Source organism: Sinocyclocheilus rhinocerous, unplaced genomic scaffold, assembly GCF_001515625.1.
Source record: "Sinocyclocheilus rhinocerous isolate Xijiao unplaced genomic scaffold, SAMN03320098_v1.1 scaffold2212, whole genome shotgun sequence".
Lineage (NCBI taxonomy): Eukaryota > Metazoa > Chordata > Actinopteri > Cypriniformes > Cyprinidae > Sinocyclocheilus > Sinocyclocheilus rhinocerous.
Genome location: NW_015632713.1, coordinates 282,106 through 297,142, shown reverse-complemented (window position 1 = coordinate 297,142; position 15,037 = coordinate 282,106). Strand labels below are relative to the sequence as shown.

Genomic DNA, 15,037 nt, shown 5'->3' with positions numbered 1-15,037 from the left:
AGTTTTTAACAAGAACTTATTTGTTAGAATTAAATAAACAACAATGAAGGTTTTTTGACAGTACATTGAAGCTTTAACTATAGCCTAAATAAACTATATATCAATCGCTGCATTTTTCCCCCCAGAAAGATGCAGTGTTAACCCTAACATTTTATTTTAAGATTTAACATTTGTAAATGGTCTAAAGCAAAAGGGCTGTAAAAATTCAGAAAATCTTTTAGAGCTTATGATTCGTTTAAAAAATAAAATATATTAGACATTAATGAATAAATCCGTATATATAAAATTAATTTTCAAGTGTCATGTTTGATTTTTTTTGTAAGCTATAGCTTCTGACCTTTTAAATCAAAACATACTCATTATTTTGCTGCCACTGTATGTGCTATTACTGTTTACTCTATCATACACCGAACCAGTCATTCTGTACGTGCTTTCACAGATTAAATGCAGCAATCCAAACCAGTGAATCTAGTCATCATTCAGACCAAAACTTTGCTTCAAGAATGAGCCACACTGCTGACGTGATCTAATCACTAGCACACCCTGAGCACATGTGAGTTAAGGTATTCCTCTTATCAGCAAGACATATCGGCATAATTTTTCATATCTGGCCGATGCTGATATTTACATTTAAAGCCATTATCGGCCGATTCCGATATCAGTCCGATAATATCGTGCATCCCTACCTATAATATATGTGCTTTGGAAGAGGTTGGATGTCTAGGTTTAACCTTTTAAACACCAGTAAGCTGTAATTATGAGATAATGGGATCGTTAAAGGTGTCCAAAATGAAGTATGTGCTTCACATGCTAGTCACCAGTACAGCAACAGACAATGTTGTGGGAATATTACAAAACATTCTGTCTTGAGTTTTCTTCCCACAATAAAAGTCTGTTGTCTCTTCACAATCTTTAAAGCACCTCAAGTTCTTCCTTAAATCTCCTCCTCATGGTGTCCTAAAGCTGTTTTGAGTTTGGTGGTTTAGTCTTGCTCCAGTAATAATTGTTTCCCAGTGAGATGATGATCTCCAGGACAGGTTTAAGGTTTCTATTTTGAAGTCCAGTATTGATATTATATACCCAGCTCACCCCAGTTAGCCAAATATTTTTGTGGCCCTGAGTTTTTTTTTTACCTCAGGCTCTTGCCAGATCTGCGTGGATGCCTTGTTTGTGAAGTTTGAGTTGTTGGATTTGTTGTTTAGCTGCCTGTCATGTAATCAAATCGATCTGCTTCTGTTTGAAATCAGGACTAAATCTGCTCAGACAAACCGTGTGTGACTGCAGTATCTGTGGATGGATCCGTCCTGCTGTGTTTTGGACCGTCCGCTGATGATCACATTACGAGGACATGTATTATACCTGATGGGTCATGACTACTAGCAGTAAAACTGAATGTTGATATAAACTGACAGCTCACTTTGTTTGTCTACGTGCCCACAGGCAGACACACACACACTGTTGTACACATGTAGACAACACACAGCCAGATATCTCTGATCAGTGGTATTATTTTAAGAAAATGTGCTCAAGTTCATATATTCATATATTCAGAGTTTATTTATTTAAATGAATGTCTCAACATTTGTCTGCCAGATCATTTGGTGCAGCATTCAGACAAGATCCCATTTAGTTTTAGTCATATATTTAGTCACTTTCAGTTTCAGAAGGATGCCCAAGCTTCTACTTCACAACAACTGTGCAGAGGACATGATTTTACCCATAACTCCATGTGGCAAAGAGTAGATTCGCATGAGGAAGTCCATAAGGTGCTGTTTGAGATTGGGTCTTCATGTGCAGTAACATTTACTGTTATTCAGCAAATTTTGCGCACAAACTCCAATCAGTTTAGGAATATTTTGAGAGGCAAAAAAAAAATTCCCACACAGATTTCGCAGCTGATTCAGGTCCTCCATACTAATTGAGTTCTCGTGAAAAGGGAAGACGTGGTAGTGATGAATCACTGATTCTGTCTGTGAAAGTTTTCAGAATAATAATTTGATTTCATAGTCTGAGAATTAGTAAAATTATGGAAAATACCCACCTGCGCCAAAATTCAAGCTCTGTTTAAACGAGTACAAGGATGAGTACAAATAATTGTCTGTGGCAATCAACTGCATGCTAAAAATGTTGTTGGTAGAGCTTAACTTGTTTTAAACTGACGATATTGGTTTAAGCTTTTCTTATAGGCAAGCACATTCAAAATATCAACATGCTAATTAAACAACATACTTTGAATAATCAAATAGAAATGTTTGTGGCAAAATGGCTTGTGATTTGTATTTTGGCTGCTAATTAATGCCTGTCTCCTCTATCTTTCTTTTTGTCAACCCTCATTCCTTTTCCATTTCCCTACCTCTTTTCCACCCTCTCTCTATCCTTCTCTTCTCCCAGTTTAACCCCTCCCACACAGATGCTTCCGGCCGACCTGATTGGTGGGAGTGATGTGTGAACTAGGTACTCATTTCTTTACTGTCCCCAGCTGCACTAGGACACCTGCTTTCCAAATAAAAATCAATAGAATGTCACAGAGATCTATATTATCAACTCTACTTGCTCAGTAAAATGTAAATAATACTTTTGATTTAAAATCTGTGTAAAGGCAATTCAAAGAATCGTTTCTAAACGCATTGTGAATGTTAGAAATATATTGCTGAAAACACATTACAAAGACTGTGAAATTGTCCATTAAACATTAAACATTAAACAGTTTTTCACCATTTTTTGTCCCTAACACTATAATAACTGGAGCGCATTAGCATCAGTGGTTTGCCCGCTCGATCGCGAGTTACTGTCTTCTTTACCGTTATTTACTACAGCCTACAGTTTGCTAGTTAGCTATGCCTTCGTCACGTAAATGCATATTACCTGGTTGGTTCAGGTTGTAGCGGTATTTAACAGTTGAGAGAGGTGGCAGCTTTCCTGTCAGTGGGTGTGGTTTCAGTGCAGACAGCGGACACGCCCCCAGCGTTTTAGGCGTGTATTTTTTCAAGATTTTAATAACTTATTTTATTTACTTGGCTATTTTATCATTCGAATTTGGCTGGGTGGTTAATAACACATTTATCTGTGGTGTGACAAACTCGGAACACATTTAATATTTCTTTACACAGACTTTAAGACAACAGCAACTCTTTAAGGCAAAATCTAAAATGATAGTAAATGTGAGATCACAATTGACCATTAATTTAAAGATTACATTTTTTGCCATTTTAAGTATTTAGACCGAAAGCGAAGTGGGAGAGAGCGAGAGGGGGGGGATTGGGAAAGGTTCGCGAGGCGAAACTCGAGCTCAGGATGCCCGAAGCTCAACGGCGCTGTAAGTCGGCTTGCTGCCCACGAGGCTATTGGCGCTGACACAATTGATCATATTATTAAAAAAAAGGTTGTTCCAAGAAAATATCTTCATATATTGGACATAATGGCAATGTTATGATTTTAAAGGGATAGTTCACCCAAAAATGAAAATTCAGTCATTATTTACCATACTAGTAAGGACCCTTGCTGTCTATGGGAGGTCAGAGAGCTCTCAGATTCCATCAAAAATATCTTAATTTGTGTTCCGAAGATGAACGAAGGTCTTACGGGTTTGGAACAACATGGGGGTGAGTAATTAATGGCAGAATTTTCATTTTTGGGTGGACTATCCCTTTAAGTTATGAGAATGAAATTAAAGTTCTATTTTGGTTTTAATGAATTGAAGGCAACCTGACAATCAAGCGTTAAAAAGTGTTTAAAATATGTCTGACCGGTTATATGGTGGTTGAATGAATAAATGAATGAATGAGGAAATAAAAAAAAAAAAGTAATATAACACCGTGTCCTAACTATGTTGGATGCAAAACTATAATAACTGATCATAATACTAATCTATTATAATCGAATAATCTATTAACATTCTACTAAATATCTGATCTACATCCAAGTCAACCAAGTCAATGTCAAAATATCTTGACGTTTTGTGACTGTGGCTAGTTTGGACACGTGTAGGAGTCTGGCACGGCATGTGTAGCACTTAGGAGGGTTTTGTGGACCCAGATGGCTTTTAGATACCAAGCAGATGTGATTGTCCTGGAGTTCAAGGCTGCTGCAGGATCATGGGCGATATGGGGGGCGGGGGTTAGACGCATCTAATCACTGTCATTAATAGGGAGAGTGCTGGCCCGAGGCCACAAGAAAAGTAAACAGGACTTGATGGTTACCAAAATGTGTCCACTGATAAAGCATACTGACCTTCATCAGTCACTCGCTGTCTTTCTTTCGCTTCTCACCCATCCTATCTTCATCATCCTATTCCCCCCTCATTTCTCTGACCTCTCCTTAAACTTTATTATTATTATTTTTTTTTAAATACTCTTTTGCTTGTGTCCATAAATGTAGATGTTTGATCACGCTTCATTGTTATGTAAGTGGTCGTTTGAGTCCAAAACCACACTGTAAAGTGTGGGATGTGATTTTATAAACCGTTATTCATTTGATTAATGGTCTCGGATCTGGATTAATGGTCTCAGATCTGGATTTCCTTTAAGTTTCCATTTCATTGCATAACTTATTAATCCGTTCATTCTGCCTTTGCCTCCATAAAATGAGTGTGAAGTACTCCGTTTTTATTTAACAAAAAACGAAGGGATGATTTTTAGGTAATTATATTGGTTTATGACTATATGGATTATCATTTTATTTTGTGGAATGATTACAGGAAGTCTTCAGATGAGCACTTTCATTTTATTATTCATTCATGAATAACATTGCTCTGTTTTCTAACCCCAGATGACTTGACTGGCCAATCAGTGGAGCATGAGAGTGTGCTGACAGCCAGAGCAGCAGTGTTTCTACCAGAGCGTGAGAGGGAGTGGAGGAGAGGAACAGATCCAGAGGGAGAGGAGGAGGAAGAGGCAGAGGCAGAGGAGCAAAGGGGAGGAATGGGTGTTGGTAAAAACACCACCTCCAAATCCATGGACTCCGCCGCAGAGCCTGGCAAATATGAAGAGGAGAACAAACACAATGCACACTCCTATCCCATCCCAGTGAGTGTGTGTTTGTCTGTGTGGAATGATGCTAATCATAGGGTCAGAAACAATGCCTTCTAGCCTGTTATTACAGTGACTCTACAGGACACTGTGGTCACGTGTACTTTAAGCAGGACAGTGTGGTGTGCAAATTGCAACTTTAAATATGTGCCATTTAAAAGCTGGATTTTCAGAATTTTCTGTTTCAAGTCTCCGTAAGCTACAAGGAATGACAAACAACTTATTTATAGTCATGGTATGCATAAGGTTTCTTTTGAAGATACACACTCAAGTCATAAATATAATGGTGACACTTCACAGTAGGGTTGTAAATACACTACTTTTCAAATGTTTAGGGTTTATTGCAGCAAGGATGCATTACATTGATCAAAAGTAACAGCAAAGACATTTATGATGGTATAAATAAATGTTGTTCTGTTTCAAATAAATGCTGTTCTTTTGATCAAAGAATTCTAAAGAAAGTGTCACAGTTTCCACAAAAATAGTAAGCAGCACATCTGTTTTCAACATTGATAATAATATGAAATGTTTCTTGAGCAGCATATTAGAATGATTTCTGAAGGCTCATGTGACACTATAGACTGGAGTAATGGCTTCTGAAAAATCAGATTTACCATCACAGGAAAAAATTACATTTGAAAAATAATTCTAATAGAAAACAGTTATTGTAGTTTTATGCAATATTACTGTTTTTACTGTATTTTGATCAAATAAATGCAGGCTTGGTGAGCCTTGGAACTATCCATTTTATCATAATACATTTTTAATACCTAATACCTACATTTCAAGTTGTAGTATAAAATGACATTAATGAATCTATTATGAACAGGCATGAATTAACAGCAAAGAATAATCTCTTTATAAATTAACATTGTAAATGTTAAAAACTTTACCATTAATAATTCTACCCAATTTTAACAAATAATATATTGTAAAACATTACTAATTTAATTAGTTTGTTTGTGTTTGTAACATGAGCACCTCATGTTTGCATTATCTCACCACTGCAGGAAAGGTTTTTCTAAAAGTGGAACAAACAGTACAACCTATAAGCAGCTGCTGCTTTTTGTTAGTGTTTTTGTTGCTAAGCATGCATATTTAAACAAAGCATGTCAAGAGATTAGAGACATGCTGTTAGAAATGATCTTTTTAAAGTGTCTTTTTTTCACAGAAGTGACCCTTTATCAGTCAGTTCATTATGGTCTGCTCTCTGTAACTTTCTGTTCACTCATTTAAAAAGAAGTGTCAAGACTCAAGTGTTCCTTAGTCATGCCTAGCACTCCCTTAAATGCAATTGCATAACAAACCATGTCTTGTAACATTTGTGTATTATATCATTCTTTTAAATTGATGATGAATTATTAGTGACGCGTGTTCTTTTCTAGTCCCCTTGCTGAGTCACTTCTGTATATAATAATTGTTTGAGGTTGTTTGAACGACCGTTTTGCAGCCATCTAAATCTTCTGGCTAGTATGATGTAATTAGAAACCACCAAAAACTCCACTACTTTAGAGCTAATCCTCATGTAATCCTTGTTTTGGTGAACTCTTCCCTAGATGAGTGTGGTCACTTACTGTATACTGTATATTATACTTACTGTATACTGTATTTGACAGGTGGTTAATGGTGTCGTGCAGACCCCCGGAGATCAGGACGCGGAGGACACGCAACTCATGGCCATTTATGCAAAAGACAGCCAGACTGAGGACAAAGTGAGTTTTTTGTAATGCTTTTGGTACTGTTCGAAATTACACACTTCACCTTTAAATCAAGGGGCTGCATATCCGTGTTAAGCCCTGTTCTGTAATAGCTCAGTCATTATGACTCGACACTTTTCCCCCACAGAGGGAATGGGATTTGGGAGGTCACAGCAACCAGTGGAATTTCCTCAGTGTTCGCCTCTAATACAGCAATGCTGATGCAACACATTGGGATTCTTTTTTTAGTTTGTCTCTCTGGTTCTGTGTTCTCACTAATATTTGTCAGAAATGAGAATTATTTAACTGGTAGTTGAATTGTCGTAACAAATAACTGTTGCATCTCAGAATAAAACTTTGAAAGACATAGACAAGACTTTTATGGCTGTACTGTATCCTTGCACTGTTTTAATTAATCGAATTGTTAAAACAAGTATGTATTTTCCATTACAACATATTTAAGATGTAACTGAATAACTCTGATAGTAATGTCTTCTATCAATTTGGAGTTTATTTAGCAGTTTGAGTTCATTTCAGGATAATTGCATATAGAGGAACTGATTGCCTGCAGTTTTGCTGTGTGTATGCGTTTGCTGTTTATAGCTCTCACTCAACTTCTCTGTAATAGAGATTGGTTACCATAGGAACAGCCCAGAGCCTGAATCCCATGTGTCTTGTGTTTCCTCTCCCCTTCAGTGCTCCATATCAGAGACTGTGGACAGTGCAGACAGCATAGACGCCAGGAGAATGGACATGATATACACCATAGAGGACACACCACCTTGGTACCTGTGTGTGTTCCTAGGTTTACAGGTACAAACACATGCACAGCCACATGTGGACATACTGGCTTGAACATTCAAGTGTAGAGTGATGTGCCCTACAATGTTTAAGATATTCATATACCAACAATGACTCAACTAAGGGTTTATAGCAATGACTAGATCTAGAATTTACAGCAGTAACACTCTAGTTTGAAGCAGTAACCCTCATCTTTACAGCAGTGACCTCTGAGTTAGAACAAGTGACCACTGAGTTTGAAGCAGTGGCCTCTAACTTTACAGCAATGAATTCAAATCGCTGACTCTAAACATTTAGCAGTGAAACTAAACTTTACAGCAGTGACCCTCAACTTTACAGTAGTGACACTTATCTTTTTAGGGGAAGTCGTGGCCTAATGGTTAGAGGGTCGGACTCGTAATCCAAAGGTTGCGAGTTCGAGTCTCGTACCGGCAGGGATTGTAGGTGGGGGGAGTGAATGTACAGCGCTCTCTCCCACCTTCAATACCACGACTGAGGTGCCCTTGAGCAAGGCACCGAACCCCCAACTGCTCCCCGGGCGCCGCAAAAAAAAAAAAGGCTGCCCACTGCTCCGGGTGTGTGTTCACGGTGTGTGTGTGTTCACTGCTGTGTGTGTGCACTTTGGATGGGATAAATACAGAGCACTAATTCCAAGTATGGGTCACCACACTTGGCCACATGTCACGTCATGTCACTTTCACGTCACTTTATAGCATTGAACATCAGCCTTAACTTTACAGCAGTGAAACCTTGACTTGGAAGCAGCAACACTCAACTTTACAGCAGTGACCATCGAGTTTAAAGCAATGAATCCTAGACTTCAAAATCTAGACTTTACAGCAGTGAAACTAAACTTTGAAGCAGTGACCCTCGACTTTAAAACATTGGCCGTCAACTTTCACTGCTGTAAACTTTGACTTGGAAGCAGTAATACTCAACTTTACAGCAATGACACTCATCTTTACAGCATTGACCATCGAGTTTGAAGCAGTGGCCCTTAACTTTACAGCAGTGAAACTGTGACTTGGAAGTAGTAACACTCAACTTTACAGCAGTGACCCTCGAATTTACAGCAATGAATCCTAGACTTAGAAATCTAGACTTTACAGTAAGGTTGTGACGGTGAGGAAATTTTGTGACTGTCGTTCGGCACGCTACATTGAGCAGCCGCGTTCAGTTTTTAATTGTAGTGTCTGTTCTTTTACTGAACTAAATTATTTTTATTACTATAAAAAAATCTAAACGACGTAACCGGTGTTGCGGCTTAACAACGGTATCACCGTCAGCACCGTCTATCGCGGCAAGCCTACTTTACAGCAGTGAAACTAAGCTTTGAAGCAGTGACCCTCGACTTTAAAACACTGGCCCTCAACTTTCACTACTGTGAACCCTGGCTTGGAAACAGTAACACTCAACTTTACATCAATGACCCCCAACTTTACAGTTGTGACACTCATCTTTACAGCATTGACCATCGAGTTTGAAGCAGTGGCCGTTAACTTTACAGCAGTGAAACCTTGACTTTGGAAGCAGGGTGCTCAACTATAGAGCAGTAACATTCAGTCTTACAGCAGTGACCCTCAACTTCACAGCAGTTAATCTTTCACCTCACCTCACTCTTCTTGTCAGTCAGCTCGACTCACTCTCCTCACTGGAGAAATCTGATCTGTGATGCTACTGTCGTTCGGCACGCTGCATTGAGCAGCCGCGTTCAGTTTTTAATTGTAGTGTCTGTTCTTTTACTGAACTAAATTATTTTTATTACTATAAAAAAATCTAAACGACGTAACCGGTGTTGCGGCTTAACAACGGTATCACCGTCAGCACCGTCTATCGCGGCAAGCCTACTTTACAGCAGTGAAACTAAGCTTTGAAGCAGTGACCCTCGACTTTAAAACACTGGCCCTCAACTTTCACTACTGTGAACACTGGCTTGGAAACAGTAACACTCAACTTTACATCAATGACCCTCAACTTTACAGTTGTGACACTCATCTTTACAGCATTGACCATCGAGTTTGAAGCAGTGGCCGTTAACTTTACAGAAGTGAAACCTTGACTTTGGAAGCAGGGTGCTCAACTATAGAGCAGTAACATTCAGTCTTACAGCAGTGACCCTCAACTTCACAGCAGTTAATCTTGGATTTTAAAGCAATGAGCCTCAACTTTATTGAAGTGACCTTGGACTTTATAGCAGAGACCCTAGACTTTAAAGTCTAGTTTCACTGCTGAAAGTTGAGGGTGACTGCTTTAAAGCACTGACACTCAACTTGAAGCAATGGCCCTAGAATTTACAGCAGTGACCCTTGACATTGAAGCAGACATGGATTTGATGTTCTCCTTTATAGAGATAACAGAGATAAAAATACTGATATTTTTTCTTTCCACACCATTCTTCCTCAGCACTATCTTACCTGCTTCAGTGGAACTATCGCTGTGCCCTTCCTGCTTGCTGAAGCCATGTGTGTGGGATTTGACCAATGGGCGACCAGTCAGCTGATTGGCACCATTTTCTTTTGTGTGGGCATCACCACCCTGCTGCAGACCCCCCTTGGCTGCCGGTAAGTGTGTGTGTGTGTGTGTGTCTGTGTGTGTGTGTGTTTGTTAAAGCAAGGTTTAGAATGTGTTCCAGACACATTGTGCCATGGTGACAATGCAAGATACAGGTTCGCATCCAGCCTGCATGGTGAATCCCAAGCAATGCTCCACTGTCGGTGGAGTTTAATTAACTTACAAGTAAGCTCAAAAGTTTACTTATACCTTATATAACTTTTTTTCAGAACCCTTTATTCTGAACAAAATATATAAAAGAATTCAGTCTATGGCAGAAATCCATGTTGTAGTGTTATGTGTGTGGGTGGTTTTATTGATTACTTTCAGGATGTTAGATTCAGGCTTAGTTTGCAAGTGCACTTAAGTTCAGCAAGTACTGCTTCTACTTCACTCTGCTTTTGTTCACTTCCAGAAAATATGGTAGAGAAGATGATAACATCTAGAACATTCTGACCACAGTAAAGACAGCTGTGGAGAATCTCGGCTTGTCATCGTAATTGAAATTATGTAGTGATTGTGCGATATTTTTCAGCCAAGCTGTGTATAAAAATGGAATGCCTGTTCACAATGTAAGAACATTATTAGCACATTGTGATGTACAGAATATGTTTGAACACTGCATCATTCTGCCTCACAATGGTGAACTTTCCATATTTGTTTTTGCACAAAAATGGCTTAAAAGAACATCTCCTTGTCTTCTTTTGCATTTTTTACCACATTATTTATTTATTTATTTATTTTATTGTCAGGTGTTTTTTTCAGTTGTTCCTGCACCTTACAGTACATTCTGTTATTTTGCTCTCTTAAAGGTCCCATATTTTACACCTTTCTGGAGTTTTGTTTTAGGTTTTGATGTCCTTAAGAATATATATTTGCGGTATAAGTACGAGCAGACTGGACAGAAACGATCGTCAAAAATGCTGGCGTTTGCAGCGCACACTTCTTATCAGAAAAGGTTAAATAAAGTATCGTCTTTTGTTGTTATGGGCGCGTCAACAGATTTCTTGCCATATGTCTGTTTCTTGCATCTCACGATTATATCGTGTATGAAATAATGTCTGTGTGCATGTGTATAAAACAACAAACTGACAATTTATATATAATCATTTGTAATTGTATATACATTGTTGTGATTAATTGTGGCTGGAACAATAATGTAGCTGTGGTAGTTACATAGCACCTAGACCTCAAGTTATCATGAAAAAAGCCAGGAAATTTCAGTTTTGACAATATGGGACCTTTAATGTTTTTTTTTTTTCTTTTCCCTGTCTTTCTCCTTCCTCTTGCTGAAAGTGAAAGTAACCTACTAACCTAGATTTAGTGTTGATTAAAATATTTCTCTCAGTTCTGTGAAGAGGAAGGGCGTTCCCAAGTTTTCTTCCACTGGCTGCAAGACACAGACACTTGTATTCATGGTGCTTTTATCTACATTCTCTACTCCAATTACATTTTTTTAAGGCCACTTTCCTGATGTGGAGGACCATTAGCCTTGAGATTTCTTTGAAAACATTTCTCTGTTTTAATGACACTCAACCCGCTTAGACACACAAGGCTGACCGCATTTTATTATGAAAGAGAAAAAAAGAATTGGAAAGTGGAAGAGAACATGACAGCTTTCTTGTGTTGTAAGAGCTGCTTTTGTTGGAACAAAATCTGTCAGTTGTTCGTGTAACAAGGTCTGGAGAAGTGGGTCTGTTCAGTTTTAGCTGTGGTCATCGGTGGATCTTTGTGCTTGTGATTCATGTTTTTAATCACTCAGTAATGAAGGCCTTCAGCTCTTTATAGTGCTCCAATTCAGACAGTGCACTGTGTCCGGGACACTCTGTAAGATTTAAATCAGAGGTGGAGACCGGAAACTGAAAAACCTTAAACTACAAATCAGTCATTTTAGTTTTAAATTCACTGTCATATCCAGTATCTCATGCTACTTATAAATAAATTGTAACAAATATCTAGGATATTAGCCAGTAAGTATTTTGGTATTTATTATGTATATGTATGTTGTATGTTAATTTCTGAAACTGTTTAAAAAAAAATTTTCAACAAAATTTCAACAATGATGCATTAAATTGTATACAAATGACACAAGCAAATACATTTGTTACAAAAAAAAAATTTAAATAAATGCTGTCCCTTTGAAATTTCTATTCATCAAAGAATTCTAAAATACTGTATCATGGTTCCAAATTCAGACAGTGCACTGTGTCCGGGACACTCTGTAAGATTTAAATCAGAGGTGGAGACCGGAAACTGAAAAACCTTAAACTACAAATCAGTCATTTTAGTTTTAAATTCACTGTCATATCCAGTATCTCATGCTACTTATAAATAAATTGTAACAAATATCTAGGATATTAGCCAGTAAGTATTTTGGTATTTATTATGTATATGTATGTTGTATGTTAATTTCTGAAACTGTTTAAAAAAAAATTTTCAAAAAAATTTCAACAATGATGCATTAAATTGTATACAAATGACACAAGCAAATACATTTGTTACAACAAAAAAAATTTAAATAAATGCTGTCCCTTTGAAATTTCTATTCATCAAAGAATTCTAAAATACTGTATCATGGTTCCACAAAAATATTTAGAAGCACAAATGTTATCAACATCAATGAAGAAATGTTTCTTAAGCAGTAAATCAGCATGTTAGAATGATTTCTGAAGGATCATGTGACACTGAAGACGAGCATTTTCAGCATCATTTTTTTTTTGTTAGAATGATTTCTGAAGGATCATGTGACACTGAAGACTGGAGCATTTTCAGCATAATTTTTTTTTAACATAATTTGCAAACCATTACCCTCAGTTGCCTCACCTCTGCTTTGAATAAGGATCAAGTGCATTCGATAAAACAAATGCATACATGCTGGTCTCTTATAAAATAACTATTGCGTCAATGTCTTATCTACAGTCCTTGGGTCTGTTTATGCGCATACAAACATATAAAACATCAATCACAGCAACTCGGGAAACTGTTATTTCCTCCGTAAGTTTCCACTGTTAATGTTTTGCTGCTGCACTGCGAATTAATGTCGTAACATAGTTTTATATGACGCAAAACCCCCAATAGGGAAGCAAGTGGCAGTGATGTCTTATGTGGAGTAGATTGCAGGAGGCTGAGTATCTGTGGAGGTCTGATCCTTTAGGCTGTTCATGTAATAAAGACATTTAGCCGCTGCCTGTTCTGTGTTTGGCACTCAATGTTCTTTTGTGGCCACTTGTATAAGAGTGCCGTCTGATGTCTGTGATCCCTCCGTTTTGACGTCACTTGCTCGTGGCACATGCTGTCTCCAGGGAAACCTGAGTGAGTGCCCGAAAAAAGAGGAAACGAGAAGAAGATAAGAGTGGAGTTAGACTTAATGCGTGCTTGTGTGCATATTTGATGATCACCAAAAACTATATTACTATATCAGTTATACTAATGGAAAACAGAAATGAATGACCTGATACCTGTTACATCTACCTGAACAATTTTTACACTGAACCGAGGATAAAGAACTGATGTTTTGACCTTTATCTGAACACACATAAGGCAAACCTTTTAAATATAATCTGTGCTCTTCTGTTGTATTTTTATAAAACATGGTTCTTTTGATGTTACTGTGTTTATTGTCATTGCTGGGTCATGATGACCCTCCTCCCCTCTTTGTTGCTCTGCAAATTAGCATCAAGTGTTCTTAAGCAAAGATAATCAATTTCAAAATCAATGGTCTTTTTATAATTATTATTTTTCATTATTATTATTCATGTAGCACCAGTCTTTACTAACCGACTTAAGAGCCCACATCAGTGATCATACGAGTAGTGTGTGTAGAGACATCTAGTGGTTAGAGCAGAAGTGCCCAAACTTTTTAATATGAAGGGCTAAAATTAGTTGATTGAGGGGTTGAGGCCAAATATAAATGTTGCATTATATCCAACTATATTACTGTATAATAAAATATATTAAATGACAGAAAAATAATAATAAACAAAAATTGTAATGACATTTATTTATTTATTTTTACTAATTAACTTTTTTACATTTACATCAATACAAAAATAAAACAAACAAAAAAAAAATGCCCAAACTTTTTAATATGAAGGGCTAAAATTAGTTGATTGAGGGGTTGAGGCCAAATATAAATGTTGCATTATATCCAACTATATTACTGTATAATAAAATATATTAAATGACAGAAAAATAATGATAAACAAAAATTGTAATGACATTTATTTATTTATTTTTACTAATGAACTTTTTTACATTTACATCAATACAAAAATAAAACAAACAAACAAAAAATATATATATATAAATTAGAAATAAACATACACTTCAATGTAATTTGATTGATTGATTGATTATTTATTTATTGGTTAAGAGCTCCTCTTGGTGACTATTACCTGTCTTTTCTCCTCAGCCACACATAAATGTTTCCAAGGAGCAAGAGTGTTGTGGGTGTGTCAGTACAAACTGTTCTTGTGAATGATTGTGTTTTTGTGTGTGTTTTGCCTCCAGGCTTCCATTGTTCCAGGCTAGTGCTTTTGCTTTTCTCGCCCCTGCAAGAGCCATCCTTTCACTGGATAAGTGGAAATGTAACGCAACAGGTACAGGCACACACGCTCATGTCCCCTCTCAGTCACACTTAAAAGCGCTAACCTGATTGTCCTGTTTCTCTGCAGCTTTTCCTTTATTAAATGCCACAGAGCTGCCACACACAGAAGACATCTGGTACCCCAGGATACGAGAGGTGTGTTAAAACAAAGAATGAAAGAGATGAGATCAGACGAATTTAATGAGGAACATTAATGTAAAATTGATCAAGGAAGTGATGGTGTGAAACTAATGAAATAAAATGAGGTGACAAGTTAAGGCAGATTGGTTATAACAGGTTTGGCCCATGGAACTGTGTGACCCTAAATGAGATCACAGAAAGGGCTCTGCATTGGCATAAAAAACATCTATAGAACC

At 37.3% G+C, this 15,037-nt stretch overlaps 1 protein-coding gene across 4 annotated transcripts in view; it reads left to right on the top strand.

Moving 5' to 3' along the window:
* The window catches only part of LOC107742746 (solute carrier family 23 member 2-like), a 33,740-nt gene that overhangs the window by 13,606 nt on the left and 5,097 nt on the right, over nt 1-15,037 (top strand). For 2 of the 4 annotated variants that reach the window (XM_016555777.1, XM_016555776.1), the window contains 7 exons: nt 2,392-2,454; nt 4,768-5,024; nt 6,644-6,739; nt 7,421-7,537; nt 9,929-10,086; nt 14,585-14,673; nt 14,749-14,816. In XM_016555777.1, the coding sequence (XP_016411263.1) occupies nt 2,442-2,454; nt 4,768-5,024; nt 6,644-6,739; nt 7,421-7,537; nt 9,929-10,086; nt 14,585-14,673; nt 14,749-14,816 (798 nt within the window). In that variant the 5' untranslated portion in view covers nt 2,392-2,441. The remainder of the gene's footprint in view (nt 1-2,391; nt 2,455-4,767; nt 5,025-6,643; nt 6,740-7,420; nt 7,538-9,928; nt 10,087-14,584; nt 14,674-14,748; nt 14,817-15,037) is intronic. The other 2 variants (XM_016555778.1, XM_016555779.1) reach the window with 1 other exon arrangement.